Source organism: Gallinula chloropus (genome assembly GCF_964237585.1).
Source record: "Gallinula chloropus genome assembly, chromosome: 2".
Lineage (NCBI taxonomy): Eukaryota > Metazoa > Chordata > Aves > Gruiformes > Rallidae > Gallinula > Gallinula chloropus.
In genome coordinates, this window is record NC_140086.1 from 42,078,113 (window position 1) to 42,094,860 (window position 16,748).

Genomic DNA, 16,748 nt, shown 5'->3' on the forward strand with positions numbered 1-16,748 from the left:
CTTTATACATCACACAGTCTGTAACAAAAAAAAAAAACCCAGAAATACATCCTCCCTTATCTGACAAGTTATTTTCTTTGCAGTGATGTCTGGTCTATGTGTTTATGTGGGACAGCATTAGAAGTGAAAAGCTTACAAACCCAACAATCCCAAAATACAAAAAACCCCAGTAATCCTAGTTCTTCCTTCATCTATGAATTTATGATAAGGAAGTCACTTCCACATAAGCATGGAAAAAAGCAACTTTGAAAGTAATGGCTGAAAGTCAGAGCAAAACAGAACAGGGCTAGATCCACCAGCATCTTTCAAAGTTACACAAATTATTTTTTTAAATACAAAATCAAAAAAATGTCACCAAGTTTCTGATAAAGTTCTGACCAGGCATAACTTGGGTACAGTATGATCTTCAGCAAGCATCAGGACTAAAAGCTCTACCGAAGTCCAAGACTTCTGTTTGCCTGCCTGCAAGAGGACAGAATTTATCCAGAGGTGCAAGCACACACTCAAGTAAACCTGTAATACACTGTGAGAAGGGCTGCAGGTTTGGATACGTCTTACACCACCTGGTCAGTGCACTTGGTACTAAACATACCTCTGTCTAGTTTAATCCCCTCGTCAAACCGAGAGAACAGCCGGTAGCGTTGTGCCCAGTACTTGGCCAGCTCTGGATCAGCAGCGATCTCGGCAGGTATAGCTCCCAGCACATTTTTCCTTCTCCTCCTCTTTTTTTTCTCCTTCTTCTTTGCAGTTATTTTTTCATCTACAGCTGGAAGACACTTCAAAAGTTAATAATCATTGCTCTTGTAGGCTAGGAATGTCATCAGTAGGTAGGTGAGAGTTAGTATACAGACGTTCATGTTAAAACACATTACTAAGTGTCCTTTATTACACTCCACCCATTATTTAGAAGCCTTAACAGGCTAGCCATCTTCTTCAACTGATGGTGATTAACTCCACATAGTGAGCAAAGAAGTGGACCTGAGACCAATTTCATGTCCTTATTTATAAAAGGAATAAGAACAAATCCAGACAAGAGTTTTACAGTAGAAATCTCATATATTTACTGTAAGAAGCAGAAGCCAGAACAATCCTGTTTTCCTTTTTTAGTGTTAAAAAGGAAAGTTCATAATACTGGTTTTCCCCCTGCCTCCCCTCCCCCCACCAATAATTTTAACAACACATGCTCCCCAAAGCTCAGCAATGTGCATCTCAGAACCCAAAATTTGATGGTCTGTGCATCCGCCTGAAATGAATTGCCCTCATCCTTACAGGGCAAAAGGGTGTGAATCAGAGACCTGTTAGATCATGTCTAGGATCAACAATGACTATCTGTAAAGAAATACTCACAATACTGAAGACAAGACCTGGGATTCTGATGCTCTAGGAATAAGCTACTTTCACTAGCACAGCTCTGTCAGCCTCACTCACTAACCCTCGAAGCTTAAGTGCCTCTTTGAATAAACAGAATAAATGAACATCACACAACTCTGTAAGTTGGGAATGCAGTATTAAATCCACTGCCAATTCCTTTCCAGTTTGCAGTAAACTGATGTACCTTGGTTGAGGTCCTCTGTCTCTGCCCGGAGATAATTGGGAATATCCAGAGAGACCAGCTGCCGCCCACAGCCATGCTCCTGCCTCCCTGCGCGCTGTTCGTCGGAGATGCTCGCTGCCGCGTCCTGTGCTTTCCCCTCAAGGTCACTCCCCTCAGGTTCTGCAAGGGCTGCACTGGAAGGTGGTGGCTTTTGGTTTTCAGTGTTCTGTGTCATGGTCTCTGCAGCAGAAACGCTTTCCTGATGCTCCAAGTCGCTGCCCGATGACAATGCCTCCCCTTTATCTGGAGGGGAGGCTATCTGGGATGTGGCTTCCTCCCCAAGCTTATTAACCTGCTTCAGGAACAATTCCACCTGCAATCGTCAAACATCACAGCCCATCAATAGTGCTGTTAAGTAGCTGCAGGTTCAAAAGCCCCTGCAATGCACTCTCTACAGTGCCCATCTTGAATAAAGTACCATGTGCAGAGTCAAGACATTCAGGAAGCCCTTAACTGTGCTCCCTTTTCACAACGTTTGGAAACTGGTTGCCTTTGGGAGCTAGATACCAGCTACTTGCGAAAAAGAAACTCCGCAAAGTTACCCATAAATTCAGTAAATGGTTCTTAAAATAACACCTGAAATAGTCAGGTGACCAAGACTCCTGCTTTTTAAGTTAACATAAATAACTCTTTTCTCCAATTTGCAGAGAAGCTGCACTCTGCCCCTCAAGTTAGCGTTCACAGGTAAAATTGCTTTCATATGTTAGTTGCCTCATCTCTAAGATGTCCCAAGTGATGCCTGTGCCAAGGGTTCTGCAGCACAATACAGCACTCAACATTATAACCCAATCAACCTGCTGCTGCTAGTCCAAACTCTTCAAAGGCACATGTAGAAGCTCACTTTTACGTTCACATAATTAAAGTTGCTGAAGGCTTTGAGCAAAAATTGTAGCGATGAGATTTGAGTTCAATACAATATGCACTGTCACCACCAGAAATCAGTGGTTTGCACTTGGGCATTAGCACCAAGCATCCCAGAAGAAGGTGAAGTAGCACTAAAAATGTGAGGTAATAAAGAAAACTCAACTAAGACATATCTACAGTGAACAAGTTTTTCTACTTATTACTACCTTCTGAGTTAAAAAAAAAAAAAGCATAAAGTTATAGGTGGAAACAAGCACAGGCAGAATTGTAAGTAAGAGCATTGAACGGAGTTACACAAAATAAACCAATATACCAAGGTATTTTTTCTCTCACTGCTGAAACACCACCACTACCAAGTGCCCTCACGTGCATTTTCAAGTCAGAGATACTGTTAGTAACTATAGAAACCTATACACACACCTCTAAAGGAGTGATGCACCCAGATGTTGGGAGTGACTGTCACATAGCTTCGCTATTAAGCTCACATTCCTCTTGACAGCTTGCCAAGAGTCGACCAATGCCTTTCCATATCCACCTTAACCTAACCACTCTTTACCTATGCAAGGGGGGTGGGGGGGGAAACAAAGAATAAACAAAAGAATAAACAGTGGACTGACACTTTAAAAAAATGCCTCCTTCTCTGGGTAATAAATATTTTTCTTCACATTTGTAATTCATGAACAATTAAGGGAGCGGATAAGTCTGTTTTTCAGCATCACTAACAATTAAACTTACCTTCTTCAAAGTTTTATTTTTTTTGCAAGGTATTTCAGATTCCTCTGTAAAGAAGATGTGTGTGTTTTTGCTCTTCCTTGGTTTACGCATATCCAAGAATCTGGACTTGAGCTTTGCTGTTTTCTCCAAGTACTGCACACTTCGGTGGGTGAAATCTGGCAATCCGTCATACCTGAAATTAAAAAACTGGACTTAGTTGGTTAATTTCCAGTCTGCAGAAAATCATTTAGACCAAGTTATTTCTTTATGAGACAGTTGCTCTGCTCTTAAAATAAATGTCACTGGATGTAGCTGCAAAACAATGAACCTTCATGAAACCTTTTAAATATTTTTAATTGAAAATGTTTACCCAAATTGGTTTTAGATTGTTTTGGTCTAATAGGTGTGTAACTTTGGGTTATAACAATTTCCCAGAACAGCCTAAAGAATAGGAAATAAAACCAAAAATATCTTGATTAGTAGAACAGAACATCTTTTTGATGACTACAAAGAAATCAGCTACTTTTGTCTCCAGGCAAACAGTATTACCAAAAAAAAAAAAAAAAAAAGAAACAAGGGTACTTCACTAAACAATTTGCATCTTGCAGAACCTAAGCTCCAGCCCACCTGTGCCCCATGACATTACCTGTACAGCAGTGACCACTAGATGTTTAGGTCATACCATCAAAAATGAAATTTCACTGGTCAACCCGTAAACTTTTTACTAAAATAAAAACATTTTACTAACATAAAGCAACCTCATTCCAATATGAACCAGCTATAAACTATGACCTATTCTCACAGGACTCTAAAGTGAGAGGCACATTCATTATCAGAGCCTTTAAACACTGTATTTAAGTAGCTGAGCAGCCATTTAACATTTACACAACTGCAAGTACCTTACAAGTTACCTACCAAAGCACTTTTCCTGCTCTTTAATTAGTAACTTTGCATTTCCCTCTCTCTCTAGCCAAAGGCTGACAGTTTTATTAAGAACAGAGACTAACTCTGGGAGTCACCTTCAGAAGTTTAACAAAATGGGAATGGAGATGAATGGTCTATTTCAATAATGACAACATGCTGTAAAGAAACCCTGGAGTTCCTCATAAGCAATTACTTTTGTCCTGTGCCACACTTGAGACCCAAAACAGAGCAGGTTTCCTCGGGATCTTCCACTGGGTTCTCGTCTACATCCAGTTCATGGCTAGGGAAAAAAAGACAGATGACACAGTTAGTTACTGTAGAAAACGCTCCTACTTTACAGATACACCACTAAGTAACTCAAGTGTTGAAAATATTTAAATGTGGGCTTCAGAAGGTTCTTCCACATACTGCTGAAACCCAGCAAGGCAGGTAACACCAGCCTATTCATATACACAAGCACAGGCTTTTTTCCCTACCCAATTCTAGGGACATACATCCTTCTATTTGGGTTATAATATTCCAACTATTCTGAGTGACCTCTTAAAATATTTAGTAGCAAGCCATACCTGGAATTGATGAAGACAGTGTCTGTTCACCCTATTTCCAAATTACCTTCATCATCTGCTACCTATACTATTATCAATTATTAATGCTAACAGCAACAGCAAAATACCAGAACAAAACCATGCGATTAGCAGATAATAATTCCATCTACCCCTTTGATATATGGGACCATATAGAAATAGGGACAATAAGTTAATCACAAATACACGTGTGTACTCGAAGAATATAGTCATAGAACTTAGTCACATAGTTTGAAGAAAACAACTAATGGAGGAGGAAGTTTGTTTTTCTTTCCCTGACCAAGGGCTTACTTGTGAGGAGTAAGAAACGGTCTCACACTATCTCGAGGGAGTGATTATAAGGAGCAAGAATTCAAAAACAAGATGACATCTGTCACAAATATGTCAATAAACATCCTTGCTAAAGGAAAACAGATGGTTAACAAGGACACGAGTTAGCTCAGACTGGTAAGAAAACTGCAAGCTTGCAGGATCATCGCCTCTTAGGCAAAGGGTGAAAAAATACACCATGAGGAAGACCCACAGCCTTCCTCCCAAGGACCAGCGCCCGTGTTCCAAAGACCCTTGCCCACGATTTTTGTAAGAATCTGCGCAAGCGCAAAGGACTGATTAGCTAATTAGCATGTGAAGAGGGAACAAGCAGGTTTAGGAAATGAATATGTGTAGGTGTCAACTGAATATTCATTGTTCCATTGTATGAATATGGGACGGTTTTGCTACTTCGGGTGCGCACGCTTGTGGTGGAGCAACCCCCATGCATCTGCGCGCAATAAACACACCTACTTTATAACTTCCGAGTTACAGAGTCTATTTCCGTACGTCACCTTCACCTTTTGAGTTTGTACATTTATTAGAGAGGAAGAGCCACCTCATCACCTTTGAGGCTGTAAATTTTTAGAGAAGGAAGACTGTGACACGGCAGAGATTAGCTATTTTAGGATTGCCACAGCGCTGAGCACTTTGCTGGCAGCACACAATTCAGTTAGACAACACAACTTATTTACCATTGCTCTTTTCTACACTAATTAGACATAGATAAGCAAGTCATCTTCTCCACTTTAACAACCTTGTATACTTCAATGGCACAAGACAAGTACTGTCACCTTGTACACCCATCAAGGTGGTATGTTGTTTTCATAATGCAATGGAAGCGAAGGAATACCCACCACTTGTTGCCAGGTACAGAGTGATAAGCAGTGATGGGAGACCACGTGGTTCTGTACTAAAGTTTTAACTCACAACCTCAATCAAACAAATAGACACTATAAATTAGGAGGCTTCTGGACCCGGGCTTCTTGAGGGAAAAGCTCATCTAAATTTTATGACTTGCCTTCTCTTGACCTTAGCACGTCTGTATTCAGGAGGCTCTTCGTCCTCATCTTCATCTTGGTCATGAAGCAGCAACTGTTCTTTGCCATTTGAATTGGAGCTACGTGTCTCCTGTGAACCTAGAAAAAGGTACATGAGATATTTTCCTTCTGCATAAATTATCTTTCTGACCCCACAGTACATCTGCAGGTAGAGTCAGGTTGTTGTACCTACCTGAATTTGATAAACAAGACACAAGTGCCAAACACAGATAAGCTTCACCTGCCTCTGTTTGAGGGACAACATACCAATGCAAGCTTCCAGAATTACACTGCAGAGTTAATAATCTTTAAAATCATCTCAGCTGTCCAAGAAAATAATACCTACAAGGTACAAATTCAACCCCATTTTTATCTTATGTGTAAATTTTGTTTTCTTTTCATTGGCCATGCAAAGATAGACATTTAACAAGTGGATTCCAACACTCCTCTTATTTCTTGTTGGAAAGATTTTCCTTTAAACTTTCTCATTCTAACTCTGCTGTAGGATCAAGATGGGGTCACACCTGCTTCTTCCTTCTTTAGAAAGTGACTAGCAATGGACTCAAGAGGTTTCCTACCAAATTGAAGTTCCAAGCTGCTGGCACTTATTTCACATTTCCTCCCTCCTCTTCATTAGGAGGAACGACAGAACAGTCAGGAAAGATGTTACACTGCTGCTTACAGCAAATGCATGCAGGAAGAACTGGCAGGCAAATGGGATGGCTCTCTCCATTCCCTGCATGCTGAACTGGATGTCAAGAACACCTCCAGCCCACACTCATACCTCCCACACAGAAGCTCCTCCAGCAGCGTAAGGCAGCCGCTGCCTTTCATACCACTCTAGGACATGACCTGGCATTTTCACTTGTTAGCACTAGGTGCAAACATATGGGTTTGGGGTTGAAAAGATGACTGCTGCTTACAGCCCAATAGATAAGTTAATGCTGGAAAGGACCTCTGGAAGACATCTGATCCACAGTAACACATTATGACAAGTTTATTTTCAGGTATGGCATTTTTAGACAGAAGGCCAACCCCAGAACTGCAGAACTGTGCACTATGAGCTAGGGAGCCTGCTTTGGCTGGGGGGTTGGACCTGATGATGTCTCGAGGTCCCTTCCAACCCCTATGATTCTGGGATTCTGGCTTTCTTTCCTCAAAAAGCTGTTTTTAAAATTTATCTCAGCACTTTCTGTAGTATACTCAAAGATCTGTGAAGTGCAAGTTCTATTAAAATCACTTCTGGCTGAAGAACACGCTCAGAATACAAGTTAGAGAGGAGAGAGAAATGGAGGATAGAAAAAGGAATCAAAAATATGAAAACATTCCAGAAAATACTTGACTTTTTAAAAATGGCATAATATAGACACATCCTTGTTTTTCACATATAACCACCTATGGAAATTCTGGTATAATCAATTTTACCTGATTCTGCATTACCTGACTGGTTAGTATTTTTATTTTTGTATGACGAACTCCTTTTTCTGGTACCTCCATCACAGGGCTCCTCCTGGCTTTCACTGTCAGATGAACTACACTCTTGAGGACCTTGGTGGGCTATCGTTAAAGCTGCAATACTCTGCTCCACTTCCTCCAAATTCAGATTTAAATTACAAATCCCAGAGATAATGTCACTGTGGGGCTCAGCACTTGAAGGGACCGTTTCCTCGCTTCTGGCATTAGAGGGACTCGGCTCCAAGCTCAGTGTTTCACTGCATTCAGCCCCCGAGCTTACCAAGTCCATGTTTCCCAAAAGACCTGTCTCCTGAGTAATCCCACTAGCTTCCAGTTGAGAGTCACCATGTGAGCTCTCAACAGTCCATCCTTGACTTGTCCAGTACTGAAACTGTTCCCAGTAATGCCAGTACAGTTCACTGTAATGCTGTTCCCACTCTTCCCTGGTATCTGGACTATTCCAAGGCTCAGAGGCTGTGGTGGTTTCAGAGGATGAGACTTCCTGATGCTTCTCCAGCCAACTCTGCCAAAGAAGGCCCTCTCCATACTCGCTCCAGTACTTCTTCCATTTTTCTTTAAGTTCGTTGGGTAACGCCTCATTTGCAAGACTTTCTGAACTTCCACAGGTCCCTTCATTTACAGCTTCAGGTTTGCTGCTCTCCTCATGTTGCTCTGTAGGAGCCAGCTCACCAGAACCAGACTGGATATGGTCAGCACAAGCTTGATCATGGCACTCCTGTCCTGTTTTACTCTCATGTTTTTGCTGTAATTCTTTATTTTTCTTCTTTTTATTTTTCATAATCTTCATGTTACTCCTCTTTCTGTATTTTTCTGTTGCCTGAAATACAACAGAAAAACATACTTCGAAGTCTGTAACATATACAGTCTTTTCTTGTCCTCTCTCCAAGCACATTTGTGTTCCCACTGTAAGCCTCCCTCTTAACTGCAACCCTGCTGTTAGCTTTCTCCCCCCATAAGGATTTATGGGTCTGATAGAGTCCCACTGCATAACTTTGGCTGACATTTCTGAGGACGTTGTGAGAAAGAACTGTGAGAAAGTCTACAGAAAGACACAAAGAAGAAAAGGCAGATTTACAGACAGATGTGGGGCAGCCGAGAGCGAGGTCATTCTGCACAAGGGTTCAGAAGGAAGACATGGTAATGGTATAAAATCCTAAAAGGATGTTGGTCCTAACAGTCTGTGGAGACAGGACAAGGGGCAAAGGCCTCAAGTTGGAGCACAGGAAGTTCCACACCAACATGCAAAGAACTTTTTCCCAGTGAGGGCGACAGAGCCCTGGGACAGGCTGCCCAGGGGGGTTGTGTAGTCTCCTTCTCTGGAGATATTCAAGACCCGTCTGGACGCCTCCCTGTAAGACCTGTCCTGGACACCTACCTGTGCAATACGTCCTAGGGAACCTGCTTTGGCAGGGGGGTTGGACTCAATGATCTCTGGAGGTCCCTTCCAACCCCCACGATTCTGTCGTTCTGTTATTCAGGTTTTGAGGGGTCACTGGGTTGAGCTCAACACAAGAACAGTATCTCAGTAACATCAAGGACCTGTTTTATGGGGCTGTGGAGTCTGACACTGTCAGAGGGGTGTAATATTCTCCCCATCCCACACTGATCTCCAAGTCAGCTAACAGAAGCACAAGGAAACAGCCTCCTCACCACACAGATGGCCCTTTTGTTTGTGCAATACAACCACTTCACTTATGACAGCAAAGAGCTACAGCAGCTGTCTAGTGGAACAGAAGTCTGAAACCTGTTACTGAAAGTAAAACATTAAGGGAGCTTGTTGGTTTCATCAACTACAACTCTGCTTGTTTCGATGAGGCTTCCTGTGCTCACAGATGCAATCAAGATAAAAACATCCACAAAAAGCAAGTTTTTCTATCAGATAAATCTGCCAAGTTGGTTGTTTTGTTTGTTTTTTTTTCCATAAACTGCCAAATTAAAGTTTGGGTGATGAGGGGCTACCACGTAAGCAGAAGACTGCACACATACAGATATTACTGCAAGCCCTAGTTTTGCTGCACTGGCAAATGCATAAGGTGCATTTAGACTATCCTGCCTGGGGGAGGGTACCAGGTCACTCTGGTCCTGGACACTACCTACTGGGTGCTCTTATTTCTGTTGCTGGGAAGACAGAGCCTGGCTCCACCGATCTATCTCAGCCTCCCTCATGCTCAGGGGTCTATCTAGTTTGTCTTTGAGCACATCCACCTCATTTTGCAGGTATGCCACTTGGCTGAGGAGATCCCTGATCTGTTCACACAGCCCTGACCAGAGCTGTCTCCTGCTACAAGCATGCTGTGACATTCCCTGCACAGCTACATGCTTCTGTGGTTGCTTGAACTGGGTTCCTACCTCCACACTTGTTGGGGTCGGAACCCCTCTGTACAGCCCGATCTCTCGCTCAGCCCCTGAGCATACCTCAGTGATCGCTGTCGCCGCTGCTCGTCCCCTCGCTGACGTGCAGCAAGGATATCTACACTGTAGATATCTACAACGTAGATATTCTACTGCCTTTTTCTCACCTGTGAGCAACTCCAGTCTTCCTCTAAAGCCCAACTGCTCCATCTGGGAATCAGAGCAACCCAAGCCTCACTCCTGCCCTCTGAAACAGACTGGCTTTATCAGCCAGATGTGAGAAACTAGTTCTTTGTATCAGAAGCTAAATGGTTAAAGCAGACGGCATGAACCCATGAGTTCGAAGTGGAGTGCACGAGCTGTCCTGAAGCACAGCATCGACACTACCATGGCTGTTTCTAACTAGTTCTCTCTAGAAGCAAGAGGAATATAAATGTGGAAGCATAAAGCACAGCCCGACCCTGCTTAGTCCAACCAGCAGGTTGATTTTACAAAACAGCCCAGACCACAACTTTGTACGTAACTACAAGTACATGGGGCAGGCAGCTTAAAGCCAGCTCAGATAAACTTCAATGACCAGCAGTCCCAAAAATAACTGAGGAGCAGACATGCCCCTATGCCTGGAAACACAAAGTAAACAGAAATAAAGTAAATGAAGATTTACCACACAGTTCCTGTAGGCTGACTGCCCACCAAACTGAAGAGGCAACCCCATACTCTTCATTAGCTCGGCTTCTGAGTCTAGCTCAGCTTCTTCCAGGTCGAGAGCATGACGAGTCACACTGGAACAATGGTTCTCCTCCCTGGATGCTTGTTCTTCCTCTATTAACAAATCATGTTAAGAAAATATAATCTTGTTCCAATAGCTCAATGCAACAGTACGGCCTACAAAAATTATCAGAACTGCCTCTTAAAACTTCCTTTCATGTAAAATTTTTGTTATCAGCATCTTATTTTCCACATGGCTATCAGCAGGAACCAAAATTTAATTTCAACAGCCAAAACACTGCACTGAGCCTGGCTGGGACAGAGCTAACTTTCCTTGTATCAGCCCGTAGGGTGCTGTATTTTAGATCTGTGGTTGAAACAGTGTGGACAACATGCCAATGTTTTGGCTATTGCTGAGCAGTACTTGCACTGTATCAAAACTTTTTCTTTTCTCCCTGTCCCTGCTCTCCCCAGCAAGTAGACTGGGGTGGGGAAGAGATCGGGAAGAGACACAGTTAGGACAGCTGCCTCAAAGTGGCTGTAGGGATAGCCCACAGCATAAAACACAGTGCTCAGCAATAAAAACTATACCCAAGGGTGCAGGTGCTTGGGGTCAACCCACCACCAACACTCACCTCAATAAACTGCAGAGCAAACTACAATAACACAGCAAACAAGAGAAAAGTTAGTATTAGGAAGAGAAAATTCTTTACAGGAGTTCTTTCAGCATATACTGGAGCAAGCTTAAAATGAAAAAAACCTGCTGGATTTGTTACAAATCTTTCAAAAACACACTAGCAAAGATAATATGATTTTTAAAAAATGTAATGTGTGAGCTACAGAAGATAAATCTCTCAAAAATAACTGAGCAACTATCAAAACGCTGCTTGTGCATCTATCAGATTTTAAGCAGCACCGTATGTATATAAAGTGACAGAACACACTGAGAAAGTAGGAGCTGTATATTGAGGAAATTATGAAATACAACACCTCTTGACACAGTTGATAAAACTGAAAAATTTAACTTTGTTTTGGTCAGGATTTATTTATGCCAAGTTACTGCACAGCACAAGACTCTGCTGGTTCTCACCTACTAGTCTCACCACAATTCAGTCATATATGGACAAACCCATGGATTTTTATCTTTCTTCACTCCATTCATACTGCCTTCATCTAACCTGTGCTATTCATTCACAGCTTCCATGGACATACCTTTCTGTTTGGGCTCTTCTCTTTCAAATCAAGCTATCATATGGTGCTAGAGCTAGCAAGACAGCAGTGGAAAAAAACAAAAGGAATTATGTTCAGACAGACACATGTGGGGAATTTGGGAGGATGAGGTGCAGAACTGGTGTTAAATTTGCCAAAGCAGGCACTGTAATTATTCCTAAAGTAAGTAGGGAGAGAGGCTTACTCCTCTGGTCCTCCTCATGTACATGCAAATCATAATTTCCCCCATCAGGGATATTGCTGCTTCTCTGCTTCTGGCCCAGCAAATTAATCAGCAACAGCTAATGCCCTAGGCTGGGGCAGAGGCAGCAGGACAGTATTACTCCCAGGAACACAGCCAGGACTCACAGACCGTACATTACATAACTAACTTTAAGCTAGAAAAGTTGAAATTGTGATTTGAGAGCACATCAGGCACTTGCCAGCTCAGCCACTCTGTGCACCAGGTGGAGAACATGTGAACTGGGAAGTCTGTGCACACAGGAATAAGCATAGCACCTCATTCGACACAAACTTCCACATCAAGCCTCTAATAACCTGGAAGTTATACAAGTGCTCTTGTTATCCACATCCATCCCCATGAAACAAGTACTGAAAAACAAGCCTGAAAGAGGAACAAAACTATGGGGTTGCGGGTTTACGCTCCTGCTGTACCTCAAATAACCACACATAACTCACTGTAACTACACACACAGTATTGCACAGTACAGTTCATTACCTTACCTGTACTGCCACTGTCATCTTTGATATAAAATCCTTTTAATCCCAGTTTATATAATTTTCGATCTCTGTAAAAATGAAGAGAGATTTCATGCAGAAGTTCATCATTAAAATGATTTATTTCACAGTAAAAACAGTAATTCAGTGGAACAGCATCCCCAGGGATGTGGTGGAGTCCCCACTGCTGGAGGTGTCAAGGTGTAGTTGGACCGAGCACTAGATAACCTCACCCAGGCCCCTCTCCCCACAAAACGCTGGCCTGCTTTTGAGGTCCCTCCCCATCTGGGCTGCTCTGTGATTCTAAACACACGGAGCAAATTAAAACGTAAAAGGCCGCACTTTAAAGCCTGGCGTGAGCAGCCTATGTGAGGGATGTTCTGAACACGCTGTTCCCACACCGAGCACCCCGGAATGAAATGTTTGCCCCACAAAACACTCTGCTGAAGCGGGCGGAATTAGTGTCTTCAGCCCAAAGCCGCAAATACTTCAGCCATCACCCAACGCTGACGGCACATCATCCCTGCAAGCGCCTCACCTAAACACCCGGCGCGTTTTAAGAGCAAAAGCTCCGGTAAAGCGCCACAACGTCCCCTCCCAAACCACGCATCGGCGACAGGCAGCCCGAGCGCAGCATCCCTCCCCCGGCGCTGAGCAACCCGCTCCTCCGCTCCTGCTTGGGGTGGTGGCTCCGGGCACGCCTGGGGAAGGGAACGGTGCCTGCCGGAGCTCGGGCTACGGAAGGGAGAGAGCGCAGCGGGCTGAGCCCCCCACAGCCTCAGCCCGGGCCAGCGCAGCGCGGCCCCTGCTCGCCGGGAGCCACACCGCTGGGGCGGCTGCTGCCCGCCGGGCCGTGCCCGCTCCGGCAAAGGCCCCCACAGGGAGTGGCGTGAGGGTGGGTTCTCCCCCCACCTCCTTTTCTGCACCCTCCGGCAGGTACCGTCTGGTAAACACAACCTAGAGCGATCCCTTTGCGCACCTCCCCCTGCCCGCAGCCACAGCAGCACGGCCCTTGCCCGCACCTCCCCAGAGGAAACTTCCCCCGGAGCGCGGGGGACGCAGAGACGCGTGGCCGGCCCGCCCGGAGCCGGCGGCCAGGCCGCTACTCACTCGACAAAAACGCGGGAGCAGAGGCAGAGGATGCTGCGCTCCGGGCCGGCCCGCAGCAGCAGCTCCGCCACCAGCCACCCCCGAGGGTCCTGCACCATCCCTGCGGTGAAGACCCACGCCGCGGCCGGGCCCCGCCGCTGCCTTCCGCCGGAACTGCCGTGAACGCCGAGCCCGCCCCGCTGCAGCCGAAGGGGGCGGCCCGAGCCGAGCCGCCTCGGGGGGGCGCCCGCCGCGGGGGTCTCCGCTCAAGGGGCAGCGGCGGCCGCACCCGAATTAGGGGTTCAGAACTCGGCCCCCCTGCTTTGCCGGCCGGCGTCCCGCGCCCTCCGGCTGCGGAGTAGAGCTCTCGGGAGCTGTAGCTGGGGATGCCTGCGTGAGGGCAGCCGTAGTTAACGTGACGTCTTGTGCCTTTCAGTGACTCCCTGCGAGGTGTATCTGCGTTTTGAGGGCGTTCAGGGTTCGGGGGGAGGAGGGAAAGAAGAGAGATCGCGACACAAACCTGCAACGACAGATACAGCAAAAATCTGGCAAAAAAAAATAATTAAAAAATGCCCGGAAAAATCTGTCCAAACCGGGTGTGGGAGACAGGAGTGGAGAGCCTGAGCAAGGCGCCTCGGAGTAGCCCGTGAGGAGTAACGGGAGAGCCTGACACCAGGAGTGGGCGGGGCGGGCGGCAGGGGAGCTGAGAGGTGGTGGATGCCCCGTCCCTGGAGGTGGTCACGGCCAGGTTGGATGGGGCCCTGGGCAACCTTGTGTAGGTCCAGGCCTGGAGGTTGGTGGCTGAGGGTTGGAACTGTATGATCCGTGGGGTCCCCTCCAACCCAGACCATTCTATAATTCCTCTGCCTCCCACCCTTCATCCCACCCCTGCCGCCCTCTTACCTCTCAGCTTTGCTCTTAAAATGTGCTGGGTGTTTAGGTGAGGTGCTTGCAGAGATGATGTGCCTTCAGCAGTGATGGTGCCTGAACTATTTGCAGCTTTGGGCTGAATTGTTTACAAGGATTTAAAGCAAATGTGATACCCAGACATGTTATTTAGGTCTGTTATTTACTATATGGTGCGTTTTCGGTCCCCTGATTGCCTTCTTCAAGACACCATAAGTCTCAGCCTTCTAGTAATGGGCAGAATCCTCTAATTATGCTGTAGCTGTACGCAGATTATGTCATTAAGACAAATCTGTGGAAGATGCAGGTTCTTGTAAACATTGTGGTTGCCTTGGCTGTTATGTTCGACATTTGCATATCCAGTGAAACAATAAGACTGTTGAACAGTAATTACTTCACTTTCACAGAAGCAGCAAAGCAAAAGTGTTTAAGAGAAAGTGTTGGAAAAAATAGAAATAAAGAGCTGGTTTGGTCACAACTCCACACCCTTTTATTCCAGGACAGATTATGAATTTTAATTGTTCTTGTTTTTATACAATGTAGGGCTCTGTCTTTGTTGCGCTGGTTTAATTTTCTTTTGTTTGGGTTGGGTTTGGGTTTTTTTCAGGGGGTGCATTTTTGTGGGGTTTTTTGAGGGTGATGGTGCTCTTTTCTGTATAAACAAGGCAAAGTAAGCAAATGTGACATTTCTCTATCCGGGAGAAATTCCCACAGAACAGGTAACTGGTTTGTGGGGAGTCCCACCGGTTATTGCTGGTACCTTTAATTCCTACATACAGAATCTTCCAGTTCATGCTTGGAAGCAAAATCCAGAGAGAATGGAAAAATAACAGATAATTTTTATAATGCATGGACTGCGGATCCTCCCCCTCTACTCTGCCCTGGTCAAGCCCCACCTGGAGCAGTGTGTCCAGTTCTGGGCTCCCTGGTATAAAAGGGACAGGGATCTGCTCGAGAGAGTCCAGAGGAGGCTACAAAGAGGATTAAAGGACTGGAGCAGCTCCCCTTTGAGGAAAGGCTGATTGAACTGGGTCTGTTCAGCCTGGAAAAAGAAGGTTAAGAGTGGATCTTATTAATGTTTATAAATATCTCAAGTATGGGACACAGGGGGAAATGACCAACCTCTTTTCTATGGTCTGTGGAGACAGGACAAGGGGCAATGGCCTCAAGTTGGAGCACAGGAAGTTCCACACCAACATGTGGAAGAACTTTTTCCCAGTGAGGATGACAGAGCCCTGGAACAGGCTGCCCAGGGGGTTGTGGAGTCTCCTTCTCTGGAGATACTCAAGACCCGTCTGGATGCCTCCCTGTAAGACCTGTCCTAGGGAACCTGCTTTGGCAGGGGGGTTGGAGCCGATGGTCTCTGGAGGTCCCTTCCAACCCCTACAATTGTGTGATGATTCTCTGATTTGATAGTTCCCTGGTCCCACATGCCTTCAGCCCAAACAAATACTGTCAGTACCTGCTGTCTTCAAAGCACTTTTGAATCCCATGGGAACCATAATTAGTTGGAACATTTGGTCTTGCCAGTTGTCATTGTCTTGCCAATGTCATTATATTGGCATTCCAATATAATCTACATATATTTCTATCTATCTATCTATCTATCTATCTATCTATCTATCTATCTATTTGGTAGGGTAGTACATGCAATTAAATCCCATCCAGTTTCACAGTCCCAGATAACAGACTGGACCATTTATTTTAGACACAACCACTCTTCATTTGCACTTTTGGAAATGATGCTGATGTAGTTTAAGCCAGAGGAGACCACATTCTGATACTGTGAACAGATTGGCAACATCTTAAAAAATTAATTTAAAGATTAATTCTTCCATAGTGTAAAGTATATTTCTCTTTGAATTGACCTGGTTTTTGTAGGTGCAGCCTTCTGTGACTATTCCTCTAAGGAAGTTTCATAGTGCTTTATTACAGCTCACTTTTGCAGTGCAGCTCTAAAAATAATAATTTTATGTTTCACTTCTGCTTAGTAATTTTTTCTTGCAAGTTTGTGGACCTTTTGGCATTGTTTAAGAGCCCTGGGCGTACACCCATTATACTAAATAGCACGTGCATACTGAGTTGAAAGATTGTTTCTATACGTCGGAGAGTGTAGCAACTTTGTGAAAAGTTTTGTGGAGATTTTTCATGCTTTCAGGCCAAAAAGTGGTGTCAAAGAAAGACAAATCAAAGGTCATGACCATGGGCAAGAGACATTCATTTTTCACTTCAAAAGCTACC

General features: G+C 44.7%; 1 protein-coding gene across 1 annotated transcript in view; it reads right to left on the reverse strand.

The window, feature by feature from the left end:
- TGS1 (trimethylguanosine synthase 1) overlaps positions 1 to 13,757 on the reverse strand; it is a 28,279-nt gene extending 14,522 nt beyond the window's left edge. The window contains exons 1-9 of the mRNA XM_084279783.1: positions 13,623 to 13,757; positions 12,519 to 12,583; positions 10,522 to 10,679; positions 7,470 to 8,322; positions 6,011 to 6,128; positions 4,290 to 4,376; positions 3,194 to 3,365; positions 1,556 to 1,907; positions 593 to 766 (exon numbers count right to left, since the gene is read on the reverse strand). Of these exons, the coding sequence (XP_084135909.1) occupies positions 593 to 766; positions 1,556 to 1,907; positions 3,194 to 3,365; positions 4,290 to 4,376; positions 6,011 to 6,128; positions 7,470 to 8,322; positions 10,522 to 10,679; positions 12,519 to 12,583; positions 13,623 to 13,720 (2,077 nt within the window). The 5' untranslated portion in view covers positions 13,721 to 13,757. The remainder of the gene's footprint in view (positions 1 to 592; positions 767 to 1,555; positions 1,908 to 3,193; positions 3,366 to 4,289; positions 4,377 to 6,010; positions 6,129 to 7,469; positions 8,323 to 10,521; positions 10,680 to 12,518; positions 12,584 to 13,622) is intronic.
- Positions 13,758 to 16,748: the final 2,991 nt, after the last annotated feature.